Source organism: Ornithorhynchus anatinus, chromosome 5, assembly GCF_004115215.2.
Source record: "Ornithorhynchus anatinus isolate Pmale09 chromosome 5, mOrnAna1.pri.v4, whole genome shotgun sequence".
Classification (NCBI taxonomy): Eukaryota; Metazoa; Chordata; class Mammalia; order Monotremata; family Ornithorhynchidae; genus Ornithorhynchus; species Ornithorhynchus anatinus.
Genome location: NC_041732.1, coordinates 18,392,471 through 18,411,343, shown reverse-complemented (window position 1 = coordinate 18,411,343; position 18,873 = coordinate 18,392,471). Strand labels below are relative to the sequence as shown.

At 51.5% G+C, this 18,873-nt stretch overlaps 1 protein-coding gene across 3 annotated transcripts in view; it reads right to left on the bottom strand.

Annotated features, from left to right (window-relative positions):
- Window positions 1-17,695, bottom strand: part of SLC30A4 (solute carrier family 30 member 4) — a 53,630-nt gene extending 35,935 nt beyond the window's left edge. For 2 of the 3 annotated variants that reach the window (XM_029066670.2, XM_029066672.2), the window contains exons 1-2: window positions 17,532-17,695; window positions 6,570-7,024 (exon numbers count right to left, since the gene is read on the bottom strand). In XM_029066670.2, coding sequence (XP_028922503.1) covers window positions 6,570-7,024; window positions 17,532-17,626 — 550 coding nt within the window. In that variant the 5' untranslated portion in view covers window positions 17,627-17,695. Of the gene's footprint in view, window positions 1-6,569; window positions 7,025-8,661; window positions 8,799-17,531 lie in introns of those variants that run through there. The other variant, XM_029066671.2, reaches the window with a different exon arrangement.
- Between the last annotated feature and the right edge of the window lie 1,178 nt (window positions 17,696-18,873).

Sequence of the window (18,873 nt, the reverse complement as noted above, 5' to 3'; positions counted from 1 at the left end):
AATTGTTGCATTTCGCATGTTCTAAATATTTCTGAAAACTTTTCCTTGGGGGCCCACACTTTCCATCTTGGGTTTCGATTCAGAGGGATTTTGGTGGTGGGGAAGTAAAGTGCTGGGGGTGGGGGAGAGAAGGAAGGGAAAGAAGGAGAGGCGGGAAGCTGACTTTGAGGAAAATGAAGTCAGTCAACCACATTAAAAACCAGAGGGAACAGCTGTTACAAATGAGTTGGGACCAGGAAATGCTACTCCGCTGGACTGAAACGAATAACAAAAAGCACAATCAAAGGATCGGAAGAGACTCCGAGAGGTCGTTCGGTCCATCCCCCTGCGTTCGGAAAAAGCCCCACGAAACTAATCCCATAAACTATATCAGTTCTTTTCAAAAAAAACCTCCTAAAACAGAGAGGCCACAGACAGCTTCCTTTGGTAATTCACTCCCTTACGGACAGTTCTACTCCGTAGCTAACCTAAATCCCTTATGCTGTTTTAAGCGGTTCTTTCTTATCCTGCCTTTAAATGTAAGCTCGCTGTGGGCAGGGAACGTGCCTGCTCGTTATATCGTACTCTCCCGAGCGCTTAGTACAGCGCTCTGCACACAGCAAGCGCTCAATAAATACGATGAAATGAATGAATGAAAGTGGGAACAGAAAGCTGTTGACAACATTCCTTCAAAAATGTAAAAATAAAACTTGAGAGGTTTTCATTTGCGGGGAAAATAAATCCAATCTCTTTTGCCGTCCTTCCCGGCCAAAGATAATTTTAATTATTTCTGTTGCACTACCCTCGACCCGCTCCAAACTCTCCCTCCCTATCTCGCTCTCACTGCCTGAAACTGAACCTGGTTTGATCGACTCTTGATTACAGAGAGCTGATTATGCAGTTTTGTGGATTAGAAGCCCTGTGCTTCTTCCTTTCTAGCTGCCTGCAATTGAATCATTTTCCTGGACATTTCCACCTCCACATTAGGGGGTTCGAGGACAAATCAAAGATGGAGCTCTAACCGGTCAGTTCACGTGTAGAGCTCAGCAAAAAGAATTTATAATGAGAATCAAGAGGAAAGTTGAAGTGACGATGTGAAATGGGATCGTACAGTTAGTTCTCCTACGATTTACGTTTTCATTACTCGTTTTAGATGGAGCCCTATTAAGGAAGTAAGGAATATTCTTCCTTCAGCGCGCATCTGTCTGGATACGACTTCTCTCTTCTAGCTCCAGTTTCTCACTGTGCTCCGATCTCACCGCCGATCCTTTTCCGACGTCCTGGCTCTAGCTTGGAACTCTCTCCATACACACCAGACCACCACTCTCCCCATCTTCAAGGCCTTATTCGGGGCACACCTCCTCCAAGGGGTCTTCCTCGATTAAGCCTTCTTTTCCCGGGCTCCCTCTCCCTTCTGCTTCATCTGTATACTTGGATCTGTCACCTTTGGACACTTGATATTCACCCCACCCCCAACGGCAAAGCAATTATGTATATGCCTTTAAATTACATATTACAAATCATTTATTCACCTAAACGCCTGTGTCCCCCTCAGACCGTTAGCTCGTTACAGGCAGGAAAGACGTCTACCGACTCCATTGTAGTCTCCCGATCGCTTAGTCCAGTGCTCTGAGAGTGGAGAGGGCTTAGTCGGGGAAGGCCTCTTGTAGGAGATGTGAGCGGGGAGGGTTTTGAAGGTGGAGATGTGAAGGGGAAGGGAGTTCCAGGCCCGAGGGAGGACGTGGGGGACTAGAGCCAGGTACAAAGGGTAAGTTGGTGTTAGAAGAACAGAGTGTGTGGTTTGTGTGGTACCAGGAGAACAGCAAGGTGAGGTGGAAGGGAGAGAGCTGAAAAAGTAAACGCAAAAAATGTTCAAAAACACAACCCACAGGTTATAGAACTGACTGTAATAGACTAAACGCTTGGGTAACGAGCGAGAATTCTCTCACCCGCTTATACAGTACTTGAATATCCCAATATCAGGTTTTGCTTTTTAACTACAGACCCACACCGCTCTAATTTCTAACAAAAATGAACAACTCCCTCCTACTTAGACTGGGAGCCCCTATGGAACAGGGATTGTGTCCAACCTAATTCACTTGTATCTATGCATGCTCTTAGAATAGTGTTTGACACACTGTAAGCGCTTAACAACTATCATAAAGAAAATACCTCAGGTACTGGGGCCACTTCAAAGTTTTCAATAAGGAGGGACTACTCACTTAGGACTGAAAATTACTTTAGGTAAAAGCTAAAATATTTGAGCTAGACTATGCTGTACCACCGCGCAGTTAAACCAGTTAACTGCTCCTGCACCTGAGTTGAATTTTGAACATTTACACTGCTAAATTCTCAGGCTGCTGAAGGTGCTTCTACGTGCTCGCCTCCCCCTTACCTCACGTGGGCTGGGGGCTCCGGGAGCCAGGAGCTGTTCCCATCTTCCTTTCAATCTCTTAATCAATGATTTTTTTTTAATGGCATTTGTTAAGTGCTTCTTATGTGCCAGGCACCATATTAATTGCCGGGGTAGATACGAGCTACTCAGGTTGGACACAATCCCTGTCCCACACGGGGCTCACAGTCTTAATCCTCATCTTACAGATGAGTTGACTGTAGCCCAGAGAAGGGAAGTGACTTGCCAATGTCACGCAGCAGACATGTGGCGGAGCCAGGATGAGAACCCAGGTTCTTCTGACTCCCGGACCCATTCTCTATCAATTAGATCACGCTGCCTCTCTATTGATTGAGCGGTTATTATGTGTAGAGCCCTGTACTAGGGACTTGGGAGAGTACAATACAACAGAGTTGGTAGATATGTCCCCTCCCCGCAGCACTTGTATAGATTTATTACATATTTATCGCTCTATTTATTTTATTAATGATGTGCACTTATCTGTGGTTCTATTTATCTATTTTGATGGTAGTGATGCCTGTCCACTTGTTTTGTCTCCCCCTTCTAGACTGTGAGCCCGCTGTTGGGAAGGGATAGTCTCTACCTGTTAATACAGGACTCTGCACACAGCAAGTGCTCAGTAAATACGACTGAATGAATAAAAGAAAGAAGCACAGTCTGGAGGGGGGAGAAACACAGTATTAGTTGAAGAAAATGCTCTGTACGTACATTTCGCCTTGCAAAGTGGTGCTCACTTGGGGTGATGATCACCAGCACTGGCAGAAGGGCTAGCGACCTTAATTCTAACCCCACATTCTTTTCAGAAGTTACTTGGCATTCCGTAGATCTTTCCTCACTTCTTCCTTTCGTAAGGGGTTTAAAACCTACTGCCCTAAATGTGAAATCTAGGGACAGTGCGAGGTGACGTTGAAAATATAAACTCGCTGAGTGTGGATCCTGAAAACACTTCTGACTCTTCATCTAGATGGTAATAATGTTACCTTCCTTAAACCTGGTTGGTAGTCTGGATCGAAAGTGACTGTGCCATACACATTTACTGCACATTCGGAATGAGTAAATTATGACTGAAGGACTCTTAAACTGACTCTATGATAGAACAAAGAACTCATTTTTCTATTAGTAGTAAGGAAAAAAATCACTGTTTTGCACAGAACTTCTCTATCAGCAAAAGTATTCAGGTGTGAATTTGGATTATTACTGTAGTCACATGGGCAAAATTCTCAGGAGTTGGGCTACAGCACAGGGTCGTTTCAAATACTAATTTCTAGTAAAGACATCCAGTTACATCTAAAAAAAGGATTTATGCTTCTTTTTGTAAGCAGAGTCTTAACACTTTTCATTTTTACTGATCTGCAGTTCCAAATTTAAAGCACTAATACTTATTCTCCTTACAAAAAGCTTAACTATAAATACACCCCAGGTTAACTGTTCGATATTGTCAGTCCAGTTAAGTTGTGTATCACAGCACAATCCTTTGAGTACCCAACAAACGAGAAAACGTTCAAAACAAAATTGACCAGAGAGTTTACCAAACCTTTGGCAAATGGCAGATCTCAATACCACCTTTGTACAAATAAAGGAATGGGATTCTTTTTTCTGCTCAGGATTTAGCTGAGGAGAAATTAAGAATGCTCATAAACTGGGATAGAAGGCCCCAGACGCTTATTATCCTGAAGTATTACTGCGAGGAACACCTGACCCCAGTTTATAAAAAATAACTTTAAAGGCTGTGACCCAATGTTCCACGATTTTAAGGTAATAAGGTAATTTATTAAGGTAATAAATGTATTACCACTACAATGCAGTTTGATTTCAATGAAACTGCACTGTAGCGTTAATACATTTATTACTTTAATAAAAATGCCCCAGAAGCAATATTACTCGCTCTTGCATTTGCTCCCTTTATTCATCCTTCCCTCAGCCCCACCGCACTTAGGTAATAGCCGTAACTTTTATTTATGTTAATGTCTGTCTCTCCCTCTAGAATGTAAGCTCCTCGAGGTCAGGGAACGGGTCTACCAACTCCGACACGGTGTACTCTCCCAAGTGCTTAGTATGGTGCCCAGTAAGCGCCAGACAGATACGACTGGTTGATCGATTACCACCATAAGACACGAAGTTCAGGGCACTGTCAAATTGAGCATCCTACTCTGAAGAGCAGAAGCTGCAACTTTCACTAAAAGCATCATCTCAAGTTCACTGTTTAGAGTTAGGAGAGTGGAAGAGGTAAAGAATATTAAGCCCACTGAACACCTGGCAAGAAGGCAGCAGCTCCACTCAATGGCTGCGCCCTGTCCGTTTATTTTGGAGGTTTAAGAGGTACGGAAAAACCGCAACACCAAGTCCTTGGACATCCTGCTGGTCAAACAAAAGGAACAACAGCTGGGAGACATAAACATGTCACCACGCTGGACTCTAATCTGCACAGAAAACGGCGAGATCAGGCCACGTTCACCGCTCTGGTTAGAACCTATGCTCAAACCAAGCAGTTACCGGCCCCGGCCCCCACTCCGAAATTCCCACAACTCGCGGCTTGATAAAGGGCCGGTCTCCACTCTCGGAGGGGCCAGGGGAAGGCTTTTCAAAATACCAACATTATTATTATTAACTTTAGAAAGCTGGGATTTTTTTCAAAGAGTTCTTAACCGAGGCTCCCGGGGCTTTTAAATTAACTCTTCGGTTTCTCGTGAGGCTCCAAGATAATAATGTTGGTATTTGTTAAGCGCTTACTATGTGCAGAGCACTGTTCTAAGCGCTGGGTAGACACAGGGGAATCAGGTTGTCCCACGTGGGGCTCATAGTCTTCATTCCCATTTTACAGATGAGGTAACTAAGGCACTGAGAAGTTAAGTGACTTGCCCGCCGTCACACAGCTGACAAGCGGCAGAGCTGGGACCAGTCGACAGATGTACAAACTCATCTATGTCGAGTGATTCAGGTGGTAGCTGTTGGCATCCTCGCCCCTGAAGGCAGACGGGAAAGAGCGGGTAACCTTGGGACACAGCCATGCAAATCAGGCCTTGAAATTGAAGATTAAAATCAAATGTCTTCCTAGAACCATTGTTTTTCTTCTCTTTTTTTTTTTTGCTCAGGATGCAGAAATGAAACTTGAGGGAAGTCTTTTAACGCAACTTTAAAACACCAAGAGGAAACTATGGTTCTAAGTTGATTAAAAAAAAAAAACATCTTCCATTCTGATTACAATCGACTCATCAGAGGTGGGGAGAAAAGGAAAGGTGAAAGCTGCGATCTCTCCCAGAGACTGAGACTCTGACACCTTCCCTTGGTTGCCCGTTCTAATCTGCTTGACCAACGGAACCGGCGGTCTCTTGGGTGTGTCTTACAAACGTTCTCCTTCGAGAGGACGCACAGAAGGGCTGAATTTCTGTACTAAGCTGAAGAGCTCAGCACAGTGCTCCACACACAGTAAGCACCTCAATAAATACGATTGCCTGACTGCCTAAACCTACCTTCCAGGGGTACAAAAAGAAAGCCCTTCTGCTTTTCCAAATTCATTCGTTCAATCGTATGCATTTTAATAATAATAATAATAATGGTGTTCGTTAAACACTTCCTATGTGCCAAGCACTGTACTAAGCGCTGGGGTGGATAGGAGCAAATCAGGTTGGACACAGTCCCTGTCCCGCACGGGGCTCGCGGTCTCAATTCTCATTTTACAGATGGGGAAACTGAGGCCCAGTGAAGTGACTTGCCCATGGTCACAGAGCGGACAAGTGGCAGAGATAGGATTAGAACCCATGACCTTCCGACTCCCAGTCCCACGTTCTGTGCGCTCTCTGAGTGCTTACTGTTTGTCGAGCAAACACAGAGACACACTCCCGGCCCACAGACACATCAGCGGATACATTCCCTGCCCACAGCGAGCTTACGATCTAGAGGGGGAGAGATTCATTCATTCATTTATCGAGCGCCTTACTGTGTGCGGAGCACTGTAGTGAGCGCTTGGAAAGTACAATTTGGCAACAAATAGAGACGATCCCTACCCAACAACGGGCTCACAGTCTAGAAGGGGGGAGACGTATAACAAAACAGTGATGATGATGGCATTTGTTAAGCGCTTACTATGTGACAGGCCCCGTTCTAAGCGCTGGCGCCAGAGAGACAGATAGACGGACAAACGTGGCCGGAGAGGCGGCGGGCGAACCCCCAAACTCACCTACGAGTTCCCCGACCATGAAGAGGAGGTAGAGAAGGGCCGCGAGGATCAGCCTGGTTTTCACCTTCTTCTGTTTCACCAGTTCCTTCTGCCTGCTGCAGGTGTCACAGGGGTCTCCCCTGAGAGCCCGCTGGCTAACGGGGGTGGGGCAGTCCGGGTCCAGCAGGGAGATGTCGTCGGCCTGGAAGGCCGAGCGGGCCCCGTTCGCGGCCGTCTCCGGCCCCTCGGAGCCATCGTCCGACACCACCACGCGGAGTTTGTTGAACCGGGGCACGTCCTCCTCGCCCCCGACTTCGTCCGAGAAGTCGAAGGCGCTGGTGTCGTTGAGGAACAGGGGGGCGTCATCCTTCCTCAGCAGGGACTTGAGGCGGCCCCAGGCCCCGGCCCGGGCCATAGCCGGAGACGCCGGAGCCCCTTGGGTTTCCAAGTGGAAACGTGGGGCCCTCTTCCCCGTCCTGTGGAAGACCAACGGTAATGGGGAGAGTTATGGGAGGGGACTCTTTGGGGGCCGGAGAAAACCTCCTTCTGAGTCTACAGAGTGTGGGTGAGGGTCTTCACTGTGACCCTTACCCTGGTGCCTATGGAATAAAGGTCGGGGGGCGGGGGTGTCTATTTCAGAGGTTGAGGGGAGTGGAGAGATGACACAGGTACCTCTAGGCGGGAGGGAAACCCAAAGCCACGTCCCGGTACCTAAGACAAGTGTAGAGAGGGGCAAGGCCATGATCAGGGCAGAGGGCACAGGCAGAACAGGTGCACAACGTGGGGTAAGGGGCAGAAGAGCAGTGCTGTGGAGGGCACAGGGCCCGGGCAGGACTAGGGGGTCGTTCAGGGCAAGGGGCACGGGGCATGGCAGAGCAGGGGCACGGTGTGGGCAGGGCAAGGGACATGGGAAGAACGGGAGGCCATGCGGAGGAGGGGTCACGGGATACGGCAGAACAGGGGCACAGTGTGGGGCAGGGTAAAGGGCATGGGCAGAACAGAGGTGCTACACCCAGTTGGGGGTCCGGGGCATGGCTGAGCAGGGGCTCAGTGTTGGGGCAGGGCAAAGGACATGGGCAGAACAGAGGTGCCACGCCCAGCCGGGGGCCCGGGGCTTGGCCGAGCAGGGGCTCAGTGTGGGGCAGGGCAAAGGGCATGGACAGAATAGGGGTGCTATGCAGAACAAGGGGCAAAGGGCTTGGCAGAACTGGTGGGGGGGGGGCATGCAGGGCAGCAGCAGCGTGGCTCAGTGTAAAGAGGCCGGGCTGGGGAGTCCGAGGTCATGGGTTCGAATCCCGGCTCCACCGCTTGTCAGCCGTGTGACTTTGGGCAAGTCACTTCACTTCTCTGGGCCTCAGTTCCCTCAACTGTAAAATGGGGAGTAAGACTGTGAGCCCCACGTGGGAAACCTGATCACCTTGTATCCTCCCCTGCGCTTAGAACAGTGCTTTGCACATAGTAAGCGCTTAACAAATGCCATCATCATTATTATTATTAGGAGGGGTCACGGGACACGGCAGAACAGGGGTGCAGTGAGGGGTCAGGGGTACGAGCAGAACAGAGGTGCTATGCAGAGCAGAGGGCACAGGGCAGGCAGAACAGGGGCACAGTGGGGGGCAGGGCAAAGGGCATGGGTAGGAGAAGGGGGCCGTGCAGAGGAGAGGTCACGGGACACGGCAGAACAGGGGCACAGTGTGGGGTCGGGGACCCGGGCAGAACGGAGGTGCTACGCCCAGCTGGGGGCTCGGTGTGGGGCGGGGCAAAAGGCATGGGCAGAACAGGGTGCCGTGCAGAGCAGGGGGCAAAGGCCACGGCAGAACAGGGGCACGGTGTGCGGCAGGGCAAAGGACATGGGAAGAACAGGGGTGCTATGCAGAGCAGGGGGCAAAGGGCAGGGCAGAACAGGGGCACGGTGTGGGGCAGGGCAAAGGGGCAAGGGAAGGACAGGGCTGCTTGCAGAGCAGGGGGCAAAGGGCAGGGCGGAACAGGGGCACGGGGTGGGGCGGGGCAAAAGGCATGGGCAGAACAGGGGTGCCGCAGAGGAGGGGGCAAAGGGCAGGGCAGAAGAGGGCCAGAGTGTGGGGCGGGGGGCCTGTCCGGTGCATCTCCGTACCTGGTCGGCGCTCACATTGCCGCCTCGGCCGGGGAGCAGCGGGGAGCACGGGGGAGCACGGGGGAGCAGGAGAGGGGGGTCGGTCCGTCCCGCGGCCCCGACAGCTCCGGGCCTCTGACAGGCAGCACCGGCTCGGCTCGGCTCGGCTCGGCTCGGCTCGGCTCGGCTCGGCTCGGCTCGGCTCGGCTCGGCTCGGCTCGGCCCAGGCAGCGCGCATGCGCCGCGGGAGCTCGGGGGGAAGGGGGAGGGCGGGGGAGGCCCGGAGGGGAGGGGGAGCCGTGCGCCTGCGCGACATTCATTCATTCATTCATTCATTCATTCATAATAATGTTGGTATTTGTTAAGCGCTTACTATGTGCCGAGCACTGTTCTAAGCGCTGGGGTAGACGCAGGGGAATCAGGATGTCCCACGTGGGGCTCACAGTCTTAATCCCCATTTTACAGATGAGGTAACTGAGGCACAGAGAAGTGAAGTGACTTGCCCACAGTCACATAGCTGACAAGTGGCAGAGCTGGGATTCGAACTCATGACCTCTGACTCCAAAGCCCATGCTCTTTCCACTGAGCCACGCTGCTTCTCTATTCAATAGTAATAATAATAATGTTGGTATTTGTTAAGCGCTTACTCTGTGCAGAGCACTGTTCTAAGCGCTGGGGGAGATGCAGGGTCATCGGGTTGTCCCATGTGGGGCTCCCAGTCAATCCCCCTTTTCCAGATGAGGGAACTGAGGCCCAGAGAAGTGAAGCGACTTGCCCACAGTCACACGGCGGACAGGTGGCAGAGTCGGGATTCGAACCCATGACCTCGGACTCCCAAGCCCGGGCTCTTTCCACTGAGCCACGCTGCTGCTCTATATAATAATGTTGGTATTTGTTAAGCGCTTACTATGTGCAGAGCACTGTACTAAGCGCTTGGAATGGACAATTCGGCAACAGAGAGAGACCGTCCCTGCCCATCGACGGGCTTACCGGGGGGAGACGGACAAAAACATAACAACAATCGCAATAAATAGAATCAAGGGGATGTACACCTCATTAACAAAATAAATAGGGTAATAAAAATATATTCATTCAATAATATTTATTGAGCGCTTACTATGGGCAGAGCACTGTACTAAACGTTGGGAATGGACAATTGGGCAACAGAGAGAGACCATGCCTGCCCATTGACGGATTTACAGTCTAATCGGGGGAAATGGACGGACAGAAACAAGACAACTTAATCGCAATAAATAGAATCAAGGGGATGTACACCGCATTAACAAAATAAATAGGGTAATCAAATAAATAGGGTAATAAAAATATATTCATCCAATAGTATTTATTGAGCGCTTACTGTGCGCAGAACACTGTACTAAGAGCTTGGAATGAACAGTTCGGCAGGGAGACCATCCCTGCCCAATGACGGGCTCACCGTCTAAACGGGGGAGACGGGCGGCAGAGCGAAAGAGAACAAAACAAAAACAAGACAACATCATCGAGACAAATAGAATCGAGGGGATGTACACCTCATGAACAAAATAAACAGGGTCATAAATAATATATTCAAATGAGGAGTATAGAGAAAAGGGGAAGCTCAGTCTGGGCAGGCCTCCTGGAAGAGGTGAGCTCTCAGTAGGGCTTTGAAGGGGGGAAGAGAGTTAGTTTGGCGGAGGTGAGGAGGGAGGGCGTTCCAGGACGGGGGAGGACGTGGCCCGGGGGTCAACGGTGGGATAGGCGTGAACGGGGGGCGGTGAGGAGGTGAGTGGCAGAGGAGCGGAGCGTGCAGGGTGGGCAGTAGAAAGAGAGAAGGGAGGAGAGGTAAGAGGGGGCAAGGTGATGGAGAGCTTTGAAGCCAAGAGTGAGGAGTTTTTGCTTCATGTGAAGGTTGATAGGCAACCATTGGAGGTTTTTGAGGAGGGGAGTGACATGCCCAGAGCATTTCTGCAGGAAGATGATCCGAGAAGCAGAATGAAGAATAGACTGGCGCGGGGAGAGACAGGAGAAAGGGAGATGAGAGAGAAGACTGACACAATAATCCAGTCGGGATACTATGAGAGCTTGTACCGGCACGATAGCAGTTTGGATGGAGAGGAAAGGGCGGATCTTGGCCATACTGTAAAGGTGAGACCGGCAGGTGTGGGTGACGGATCGGATGTGTGGGGTGAATGAGAGAGCAGAGTCAAGGACGACACCAAGGTTGCGGGCCCGTGAGACGGGAAGGACAGTCGGGCCGTCCACAGTGACGGGGAAGTCGGGGAGAGGACAGGGTTCGGGAGGGAAGATAAGGAGCTCAGTTTTAGACTCCTCTTCCCCCCACCCCGGTACCGGCCTGGCTCTGCCCCCACCCCCAGGGCCTCCAGGGCCCCGGACTCCTGACCCCCGACCCTGGCCCCCAGCACCCCATGAAACCTCACAGCTCCCTCCTCCATCCTCCATCCTCAGCCCTGACCCCCGACCCCAGCCCTCAGCACCCCACAAACCCTCACAGTTCCCTCCTCCAACCTCAGCCCCCAACCCCTGACCCCTGACCCCAGCCCCTAGCAACACACAAACCCTCACAGCCCCCTCCTCCATCCTCCACCCTCAGCCCCGACCCCGCACCCTCAGGCCTTCCCCTGAGCCCTCATCACCCCCGGCCCTCTGCCCCCACGGCCCTCTGTTACCCCGCCTCCCCCCGCCACGTCCTGACCCCCCATCTCCGGCCCTCACCCCTCATCTGGCCCTTAGAGCCAGTGCAGACAACGGGTAGAGGGATCCGGCCCGGACGACCTGCGGGACATCGGGGTGGGGAATGGAGCGGATACCTGTCTGAGCCCCGGCAGCGGACCGCCCGACCCCCACTGACCAGTCCCGACCCTGAGCGGGATGGGCGGGCACGCTGGGCAGAAGGTGCCCACGGCACCCGCCGGCCCATCCCGCTGCACATCGAGCGCTCACTCTGTGAAGAACGCTGTACTGAGCGCTTGGGCGAGTTCAGTATGGTGGAGTTAGTGGGCACGCTCACGACAAGCTAACAGTCCTATGAAGTTGGCAGTGACAGGTTCGATCGATCAAACATTCATACTTATTGAACGCTCACTGTATGCAGAGGGTTGTACTAAGTGCTTGGGAGAAGACGCTAAAACAGAGTTGGTAGTTCCCTCCACGCAAAGACCTTACAGTCCGGTGGATTCCCGAAGCACCCGCCCTGGAGCTTCAAGAGGACTTCCTCCAGGCTAAGACCCTCCTCTTTCCTGCTCAGTTTATCTGCTTCCATCAAATAAAGATTGCTCCCGCCCTCTTGTTTTCTTCACCCTCCTGCCTCCTCACTGACTTCCGTCGATAAAAATGAAAACTGCAGAGAGAGCCCCGGGTCAAAAGAGAAATCCCTAGATACACACGAAAAGCCTGGGAAACACAGATTTTTACTTCTATTGCTTCCATTATTAGAAAACACTGCCTCCCTAATGTGGAGCTTAGTTGGAGAGCCACCTTGGGTCCCTGTTCACAAACTGCTTGAATAATGGAGACCTAAAAAAAAAAACCCACCCCTTTTCAGGCCAAGGAAACCTTGAATTTTGAAATATCTAGACAATTAATAATAATGTTGGTATCTGTTAAGCGCTTACTGAGTGCCGAGCACTGTTCTAAGCACTGGGGCAGATACAAGGTCATCAGGTTGTCCTACGTGAAGCTCACAGTCTTCATCCCCATTTTACAGACGAGGGAACTGAGGCACCGAGAAGTGAAGGGAAGGTCACACAGCTGAGAGGTGGCGGAGCCGGGATTAGAACCCACGACCTCTGACTCCCAAGCCCGGGCTCTTTCCACTGAGCCGCGCTGCTTCTCTAATTGAAACCAAACTGCGTTTTTATATCCCGGGAGATCAGAATACTTTATCTGAGCGGACACACTCTTTTAACGATAGTTAAGCGCTTACTAGGTAATGGTAATGATAATGGTGGTATTTGTTAAGCGCTTACTATGTGCCAAGCACCGTTCTAAGCACCGGGGTCGATACAAGTAAATCCGGTAGGTCACGGTCCCTGTCCCACATGGGACTCACAATCTCAATCCCCATTTTACAGATAAGACAGTGGAGGCACCGTGAAGTTAAGTAACCTGCCCAGGTGGCAGAGCGAGGCCACGCTGCTTCTTCAGTCCTGCACTGTACTGTACTCTTCTGACTGCGGTGTTAAACACTGTACTAAACCCTGGGATAAATTGCCCTTGGCACCCTTCAAGCCCTGGATATTCACTCCACCTTCAGCCCCATAGCACATATCCAAAATTCACTTATTTGCCTTCATGTCCGACCCCCCACTCTAGGCTGTAAGCTCATCGTGGGCAGGGAATTTGCGCCTGCCAACTCTGTTGAATTATACTCTCCCAAGCGCTTAGTACAATGCCCTGCACTGGGTAAGCGCTCAGTAACTCCCCTGGATTCACTGATTGACACGGCCCCTGTCATTCACTGGGCTCACGGTCTAAGGAGGGAGGACAAATATTTAATCCCCTCTTCACAGATGAGGGAACCGAGGCAGAGAGAAGTCAAACGACTTCCATTCGGGAGGCGAATGGAAAAGCTGGGATTAGAACCCAGGTCTTCGGACACCCGCATCCATGCTCTTTCCTGGGTCCTTTGAGATCCGAAGACTTTCTTCTGGCACTGAGATTTTTTTTCAGAGTGTCCGCATGTGGCTATGACTGAAAACCACTGGACCGGTCCAGACTGTAGCCCTCTAGACTGTTAGCTCCTTGTGGGACGGGAAACGCGTCTCCCAACTCTGTTTGTACCATACTCTCCCGAGAGCTTAGAACTTAGTGCTCTGCACATAGTAAATGCTCAATAAATTCCATCGCTGGATTGACCGTTTGCAGCGCGGGAACTCCAATCCCGGCTCCGCCATTCGGCTGCCGGGTGACCTTGGGCCAGTCGCTTCATTCATTTTCAGTAGTATTTATTGAGCGCTTGCTATGTGCAGAGCACTGGACTAAGCGCTTGGAATGGACAATTCGGCAACAGATAGAGACCATCCCTGCCCAGTGACGGGCTCACAGTGTGCCTCGGTCCCCTCATCTGTAAAACGGGGATGAAGATGGTAAGCCCCTCGTGGGGCAGGGACCGTGTCCATCCTGATAAACTTGTAGCTACCCCAGTGCTTAGTACAATGTCTGGCACACAGTAAGTGCTTAACAAGTACCATTATAAAAAAAGATTGGGAACCTTTAGTTTGTACGCCATAGAAAAGCAGCACGGCGTAGCGCCCGGGGCCTAGGAGTCAGGAGGTCGTGGGTTCTAATCCCGGCTCCGCAATTGGTCTGCTGTGTAACCTCGGGCAAGTCGCTCCGCTTCTCTGGGATTTGCTTACCTCGCCTGTAAAAGGGGGATTGGGACTGTGAGCCCCACGGGGGACAGGACTGTATATTCACCCCAGCACTTAGTACGACGCCTGGCTCGCGGTAAGCGCTTAACAAATATTGTAATTTTGTACAATATAGTTATTGTAAATTTGACTGTTGAGCATAGACACCATCCTTCCCTTTCGGGACCTTGAAGTAGCCGGACTGTCCCGCTCCTTTAAACTGGAAAATGGCGTATGGAGAGCCAAGATCGTCGCTGAGCATCAGGACCAGAGGCCCCCCGACCCCTTCCCGCCCAGGTTCTCCTAACGGCGCTAATGAGGGCAGAGGGTTTCTGCCGAATCATCCCCCGCCAAGGCCAGGCTGGAAGTTGTTCCTCCACCGGCCTCCCTCCCAGGAGGCTCAGAAAACTGGAGAGAAGGGGCCATGAGAAGCAGCACGGCCTAGCGGATGGAGCACGGGCCCGGGAGTCAGAAGGTCCTGGGTACTAATCCTGGCTCTGCCGCTTGTCTGCTGCGAGACCTGGGACAAGCCACTTCTCTGGGCCTCAGTCCCCTCATTTGTAAAATGGGGATTGAGATTATGAGCCCCATGGGGGACAGGGGACTGTGTCCAATCCGATTTGCTTGTTTCACACACCCGTACAGTGCTTAGTACGGTGCCTGGCACACCATAAGTGCTTAATGTATATCACAATTATTGGGCAAGTCACTTCACTTCTCAGTCCCTCAGTTCCCTCATCTGTAAAGCGGGGATTAAGACATTGAGCCTCACGTGGGACAACCTGATTACCCTGTATCTACCCCAGCACTTAGAACACTGCTTGGCACATAGTAAGCGCTTAACAAATACCAACATTATTATTATTATTATTATTACTTGAAGAGCCTCTGAGAGCACGCGTCTCCGGGGACTTCCTTCCGACTGACTCGAGGGGTAGAAATTCCCTCCGTGTGCGGATCACGGAGGGGGTAACCGTCAGAGCGGCGAGGGGCCGGGCCCTGAGGCCGGGGACCAGGTCCGTGGCCCGCTGGGGGCCAAGGCCCACCCTCCCTTCCCAGGGGCCGACCTCCTATCCCAACTCTCTTTCCTTTCCTCCCCGTCTAGAGCTTGTCGTGGGCAGGCAACGTGTCTACCAACTCTGTTATATTGTACTTTCCCAACCGCTCAGTACAGCGCTCCATTTATAATAAGAGCTCAATAAACGTGGCTATCACGACTGGACGATTCTGTCCACATTTTTTTAAATGCTATTTGGTAAGCACCTATTCATTCAATTCATTCATTCAATCATTCAAATTCATTCAATCGTATTTATTGAACACCTACTGTGTGCAGAGCACTGTACTAAGTGCTTGGAATGTACAGTTCGGCAACAGACGACCCCTACCCGACCACGGGCTCACAGTCTAGAAAGGGGAAACAGACAATAAAACAAAACAAGTAGACAGGCATCACTAGCATTAAAATAGATATATAGAATGATATATATACATCAATAAAATAAATAGAATGAATATGTACCAATATACAGAGCAGAGGGAGGGAGTCGGGGCAATGGGGAGGGGAGGAGGCGCAGAGGAAAAGGGGGGCTCAGTCCGGGAAGGCCTCCTGGAGGAGGTGAGCTCTCAGGAGGGCTTTGAAGAGGGGAAGAGAGTTAGTTTGGCGGATGTGAGAAGGGAGGGCGTTCCGGGCCAGAGGTAGGATGTGGGCCAGGGGTCGACGGCGGGACAGGCGCTAACGAGGCCCAGTGAGGAGGTGAGTGGCACCAGAAGAGGGGAGTGTGCAGGCCGGGCTGGAGAAGGAGAGGAGGGAGATGAGGTAAGAGGGGGCAAGGGGATGGACAGCTTTGAAGCCAAGAGTGAGGTTTTGCTTGATGCAAAGGTTGATAGGCAACCACTGGGGATTTTTGAGGAGGGGGGTGATGTGCCCGGAGCGTTTCTGTAGAAAGATAATCCAGGCAGTGGAGTGGGGTATAGACTGAAATGGGGAAAGACAGGAGGCTGGGAGATGAGAAAGGAAGCTGATGCAGTCATCCAGTCGGGATAGGATGAGAGAATGTACCAACAAGGGAGCAGTTTGGATGGAGAGGAAAGGGCGGATCTTGGCAATGTCGTGAAGGTGAGACCGGCAGATTTGGTGGCGGATCGGATGCGTGGGGTGAATGAGAGAGCGGAGTCAAGGACGACACCGCGGTTGCGGGCTCGTGAGACGGGAAGGACGGTCGTGCCGTCCACAGTGACGCCAGGCACTATACTAAAGAGCTGGAGTTGATACAAACCAGTCTGGACACGGTCCATCTCCCACAGGGGGCTTGCGGTCTTAATTCCCATTTTACAGATGAGGAAACTGAAGAACAGAGAGTGACTGACTTGCTTAAAGTCACCCAGCAGACAAGGAGCAGAACCAGAATTGGAACCCAGGACCTTCTGAGTCCCAGGCCCGTGCTCCATCCATTAGGCCAAGTGCTTCTCTTGGTGAGTCTGACCTTAATCCCTTCTCCCCACTTAAGCAGCGTGACTGAGTGAAAAGAGCCCGGCCTCGGGAGTCAGAGGTCGTGGGATCTAATCCCGCCTCCGCCACTTGTCTTCTGTGTGACCTTGAACGAGCCATTTCACTTCTCCATGCCTCAGTTCCCTCCTCTGTAAAATGGGGACCAAGACTGTGAGTCCCACATGGGACAACCTGATTACCTTGTATCCACCCCAGCGCTTAGAACAGTGCTTGACACATAGGAGGCGCTTAACAAATACCATCATTATTATTATCATTATTATGATTAAGCTTTTAGAGTGTGAGCCCAAGGCAGACAGGGACCGTGTTCAATTCCCACCTGTCTGTTCTTTCCCAGGGCTTAGTACAGTGCTCTGCACACGGTAAGCACACCATTACTATTGTTTATCCTTTTACTCTGCACTTCCCCATCTGTATTTTCAGAGCTGTCTCCCCCCACTAGATTGTAAATCCCTTGAAGGCAGAGATCACCTTTACCAACACTTCTGTACTGTACATTCTCAGACACTTAGTATCTGCGCACAGCAAGCGCTCAATAAATGTAACTGATTAACTGATCGATTCTCTTCTCCTTCCCCTTTTTTTTGTCTCCCGTTTTTTCCTCCCAATCTCTCCCTCCCCCTTTATTTTTCTCCCTCTCCTCTCCCTCTCCCTATTCCTCTTCCCTTTCCATTCCCACCCCCGGCCTTCCTCAACCCTGCTGAGTGAGTTGGCAAGGATCAACCGCAGCATTTAGCACAGGGCTGAACGCCTAGAAATACCAACGGCCGTTACCATGAAGCAGCGGCGTGGAGCAGCGTGTCTATCGTTCTATTACACTCTCCCAAGTGTGTAGCACAGTGCTGTGCACACAGTAAGCGCTTCAATAAATACGACCGATGACATCAACGTACGGCGCTGCATGCAGTTAGGTCACGGCGGGCTCCAAATCACAGAGCTCTTTGAACACGGCCTCTCCGACGTCTCGTCCGGCACTCCCAGAAAAAATCAGGTCGCCCACCCTAGAGTAGCATGTAAAGTTTGGCTCTTACTGCTCGGGCGTTGTCTCGGGTCCCTCTTGGTGTTGGGGGGTTATTGAAGCCTTTAGCCCAGGCGGGTCACTCATTTTCGGATTGTTCCGTGCCATTCTGCTTTGCCTTCCGCTCTGCCATCTCCCGCCTGCCTGGGCTACGCCACAACCCGAAAGGGCACAGGCAGAGAGAGGTGATGGGGAATCATTAACCAATGGGACAGTAAAGAGCCTGTGTAAAAATAAAGTCCATTCATTCATTCATTCAGTGGTATTTATTGTGCGTTTATTGTGTGAAAAGCACTGTAGTAAGTGCTTGGGAGAGGACAACAGAATAATAAACAGACATTCCCTGCCCACAAGGAGCTTACAGTCTGGAGGAGGGGAGACAGATATGAATAGAAATAAAGAAATGACAGGTATGGACCTAAGTGCTGTGGGGCTGGGAGGGGGGGATGAATAAAGGGAGCGAGTCAAGGCGACGCAGAAGGGAGTGGGAGAAGAGGAAAGGGGAGGCTTAGTCCGGGAAGGCCTCCAGGAGGAGACGGACCCTCAGTAAGGCCGTGAAGCCTGGGGGGGAGAGTCGTTATCTGTCGGATTTGAGGAGGGAGGGCGTTCCGGGCCAGAGGCAGGACGTGGGCGAGGGGTCCGGGGTGAGATAGAAGAGATGGAGGGACAGCGAGCAGGTTGGCATTAGAGGAGAGATGCGTGCGGGCTGGGTTGTAATAGGAGGGTAGCGAGGTGAGGTAGGAGCGGGCAAGGGGATTGAGTGGTTTGAACCCAATGGTGAAGAGTTTTTATCTGAGGCGGAAGTGGATGGGCAACCACCGGAGGTTCTTGAGGAGTGGGGCAACGTGGCCTGAATGGTGCTGTAGAAAAATCATCTGGGCAGCACAGTGAAGAATGGACTGGAGTGGGGAGAGACAGAATTGGAGACCTGTCGGTGGAGATAGGGAGAGACGCAAAGGTTGCTCTGTGGTATCTGTTAATCAATCAGTTGCATTTATTGAGCGCTTGCTGTGCGCAGAGCACCGTACTAGGCCCTTGAGAGAGCGCGATATAACGATATAACAGCTGGTAGACACGTTCCCAGCCCACAGTGAGCTTAAGCGCTTACTATGTGCCAGGCACCGTACTGGGCCCTGGGGTAGAGACAAGCCAATCACGTTGGACACGGTCCCTGTCCCACATGGGGCTGACCGCCTTAATCCTGGCTGTAAAATGAGGTCACAGAGAAGTGAAGTGACTTGTCCGAGGTCCCGCAACAGACAGGCGTCAGAGCCGGGATCAGAACCCGGGTCCTTCTGACGACCAAGCCCGAGCTCTATCCACTGGGCCACGCTGCTTCACACTGAAACCCGTCC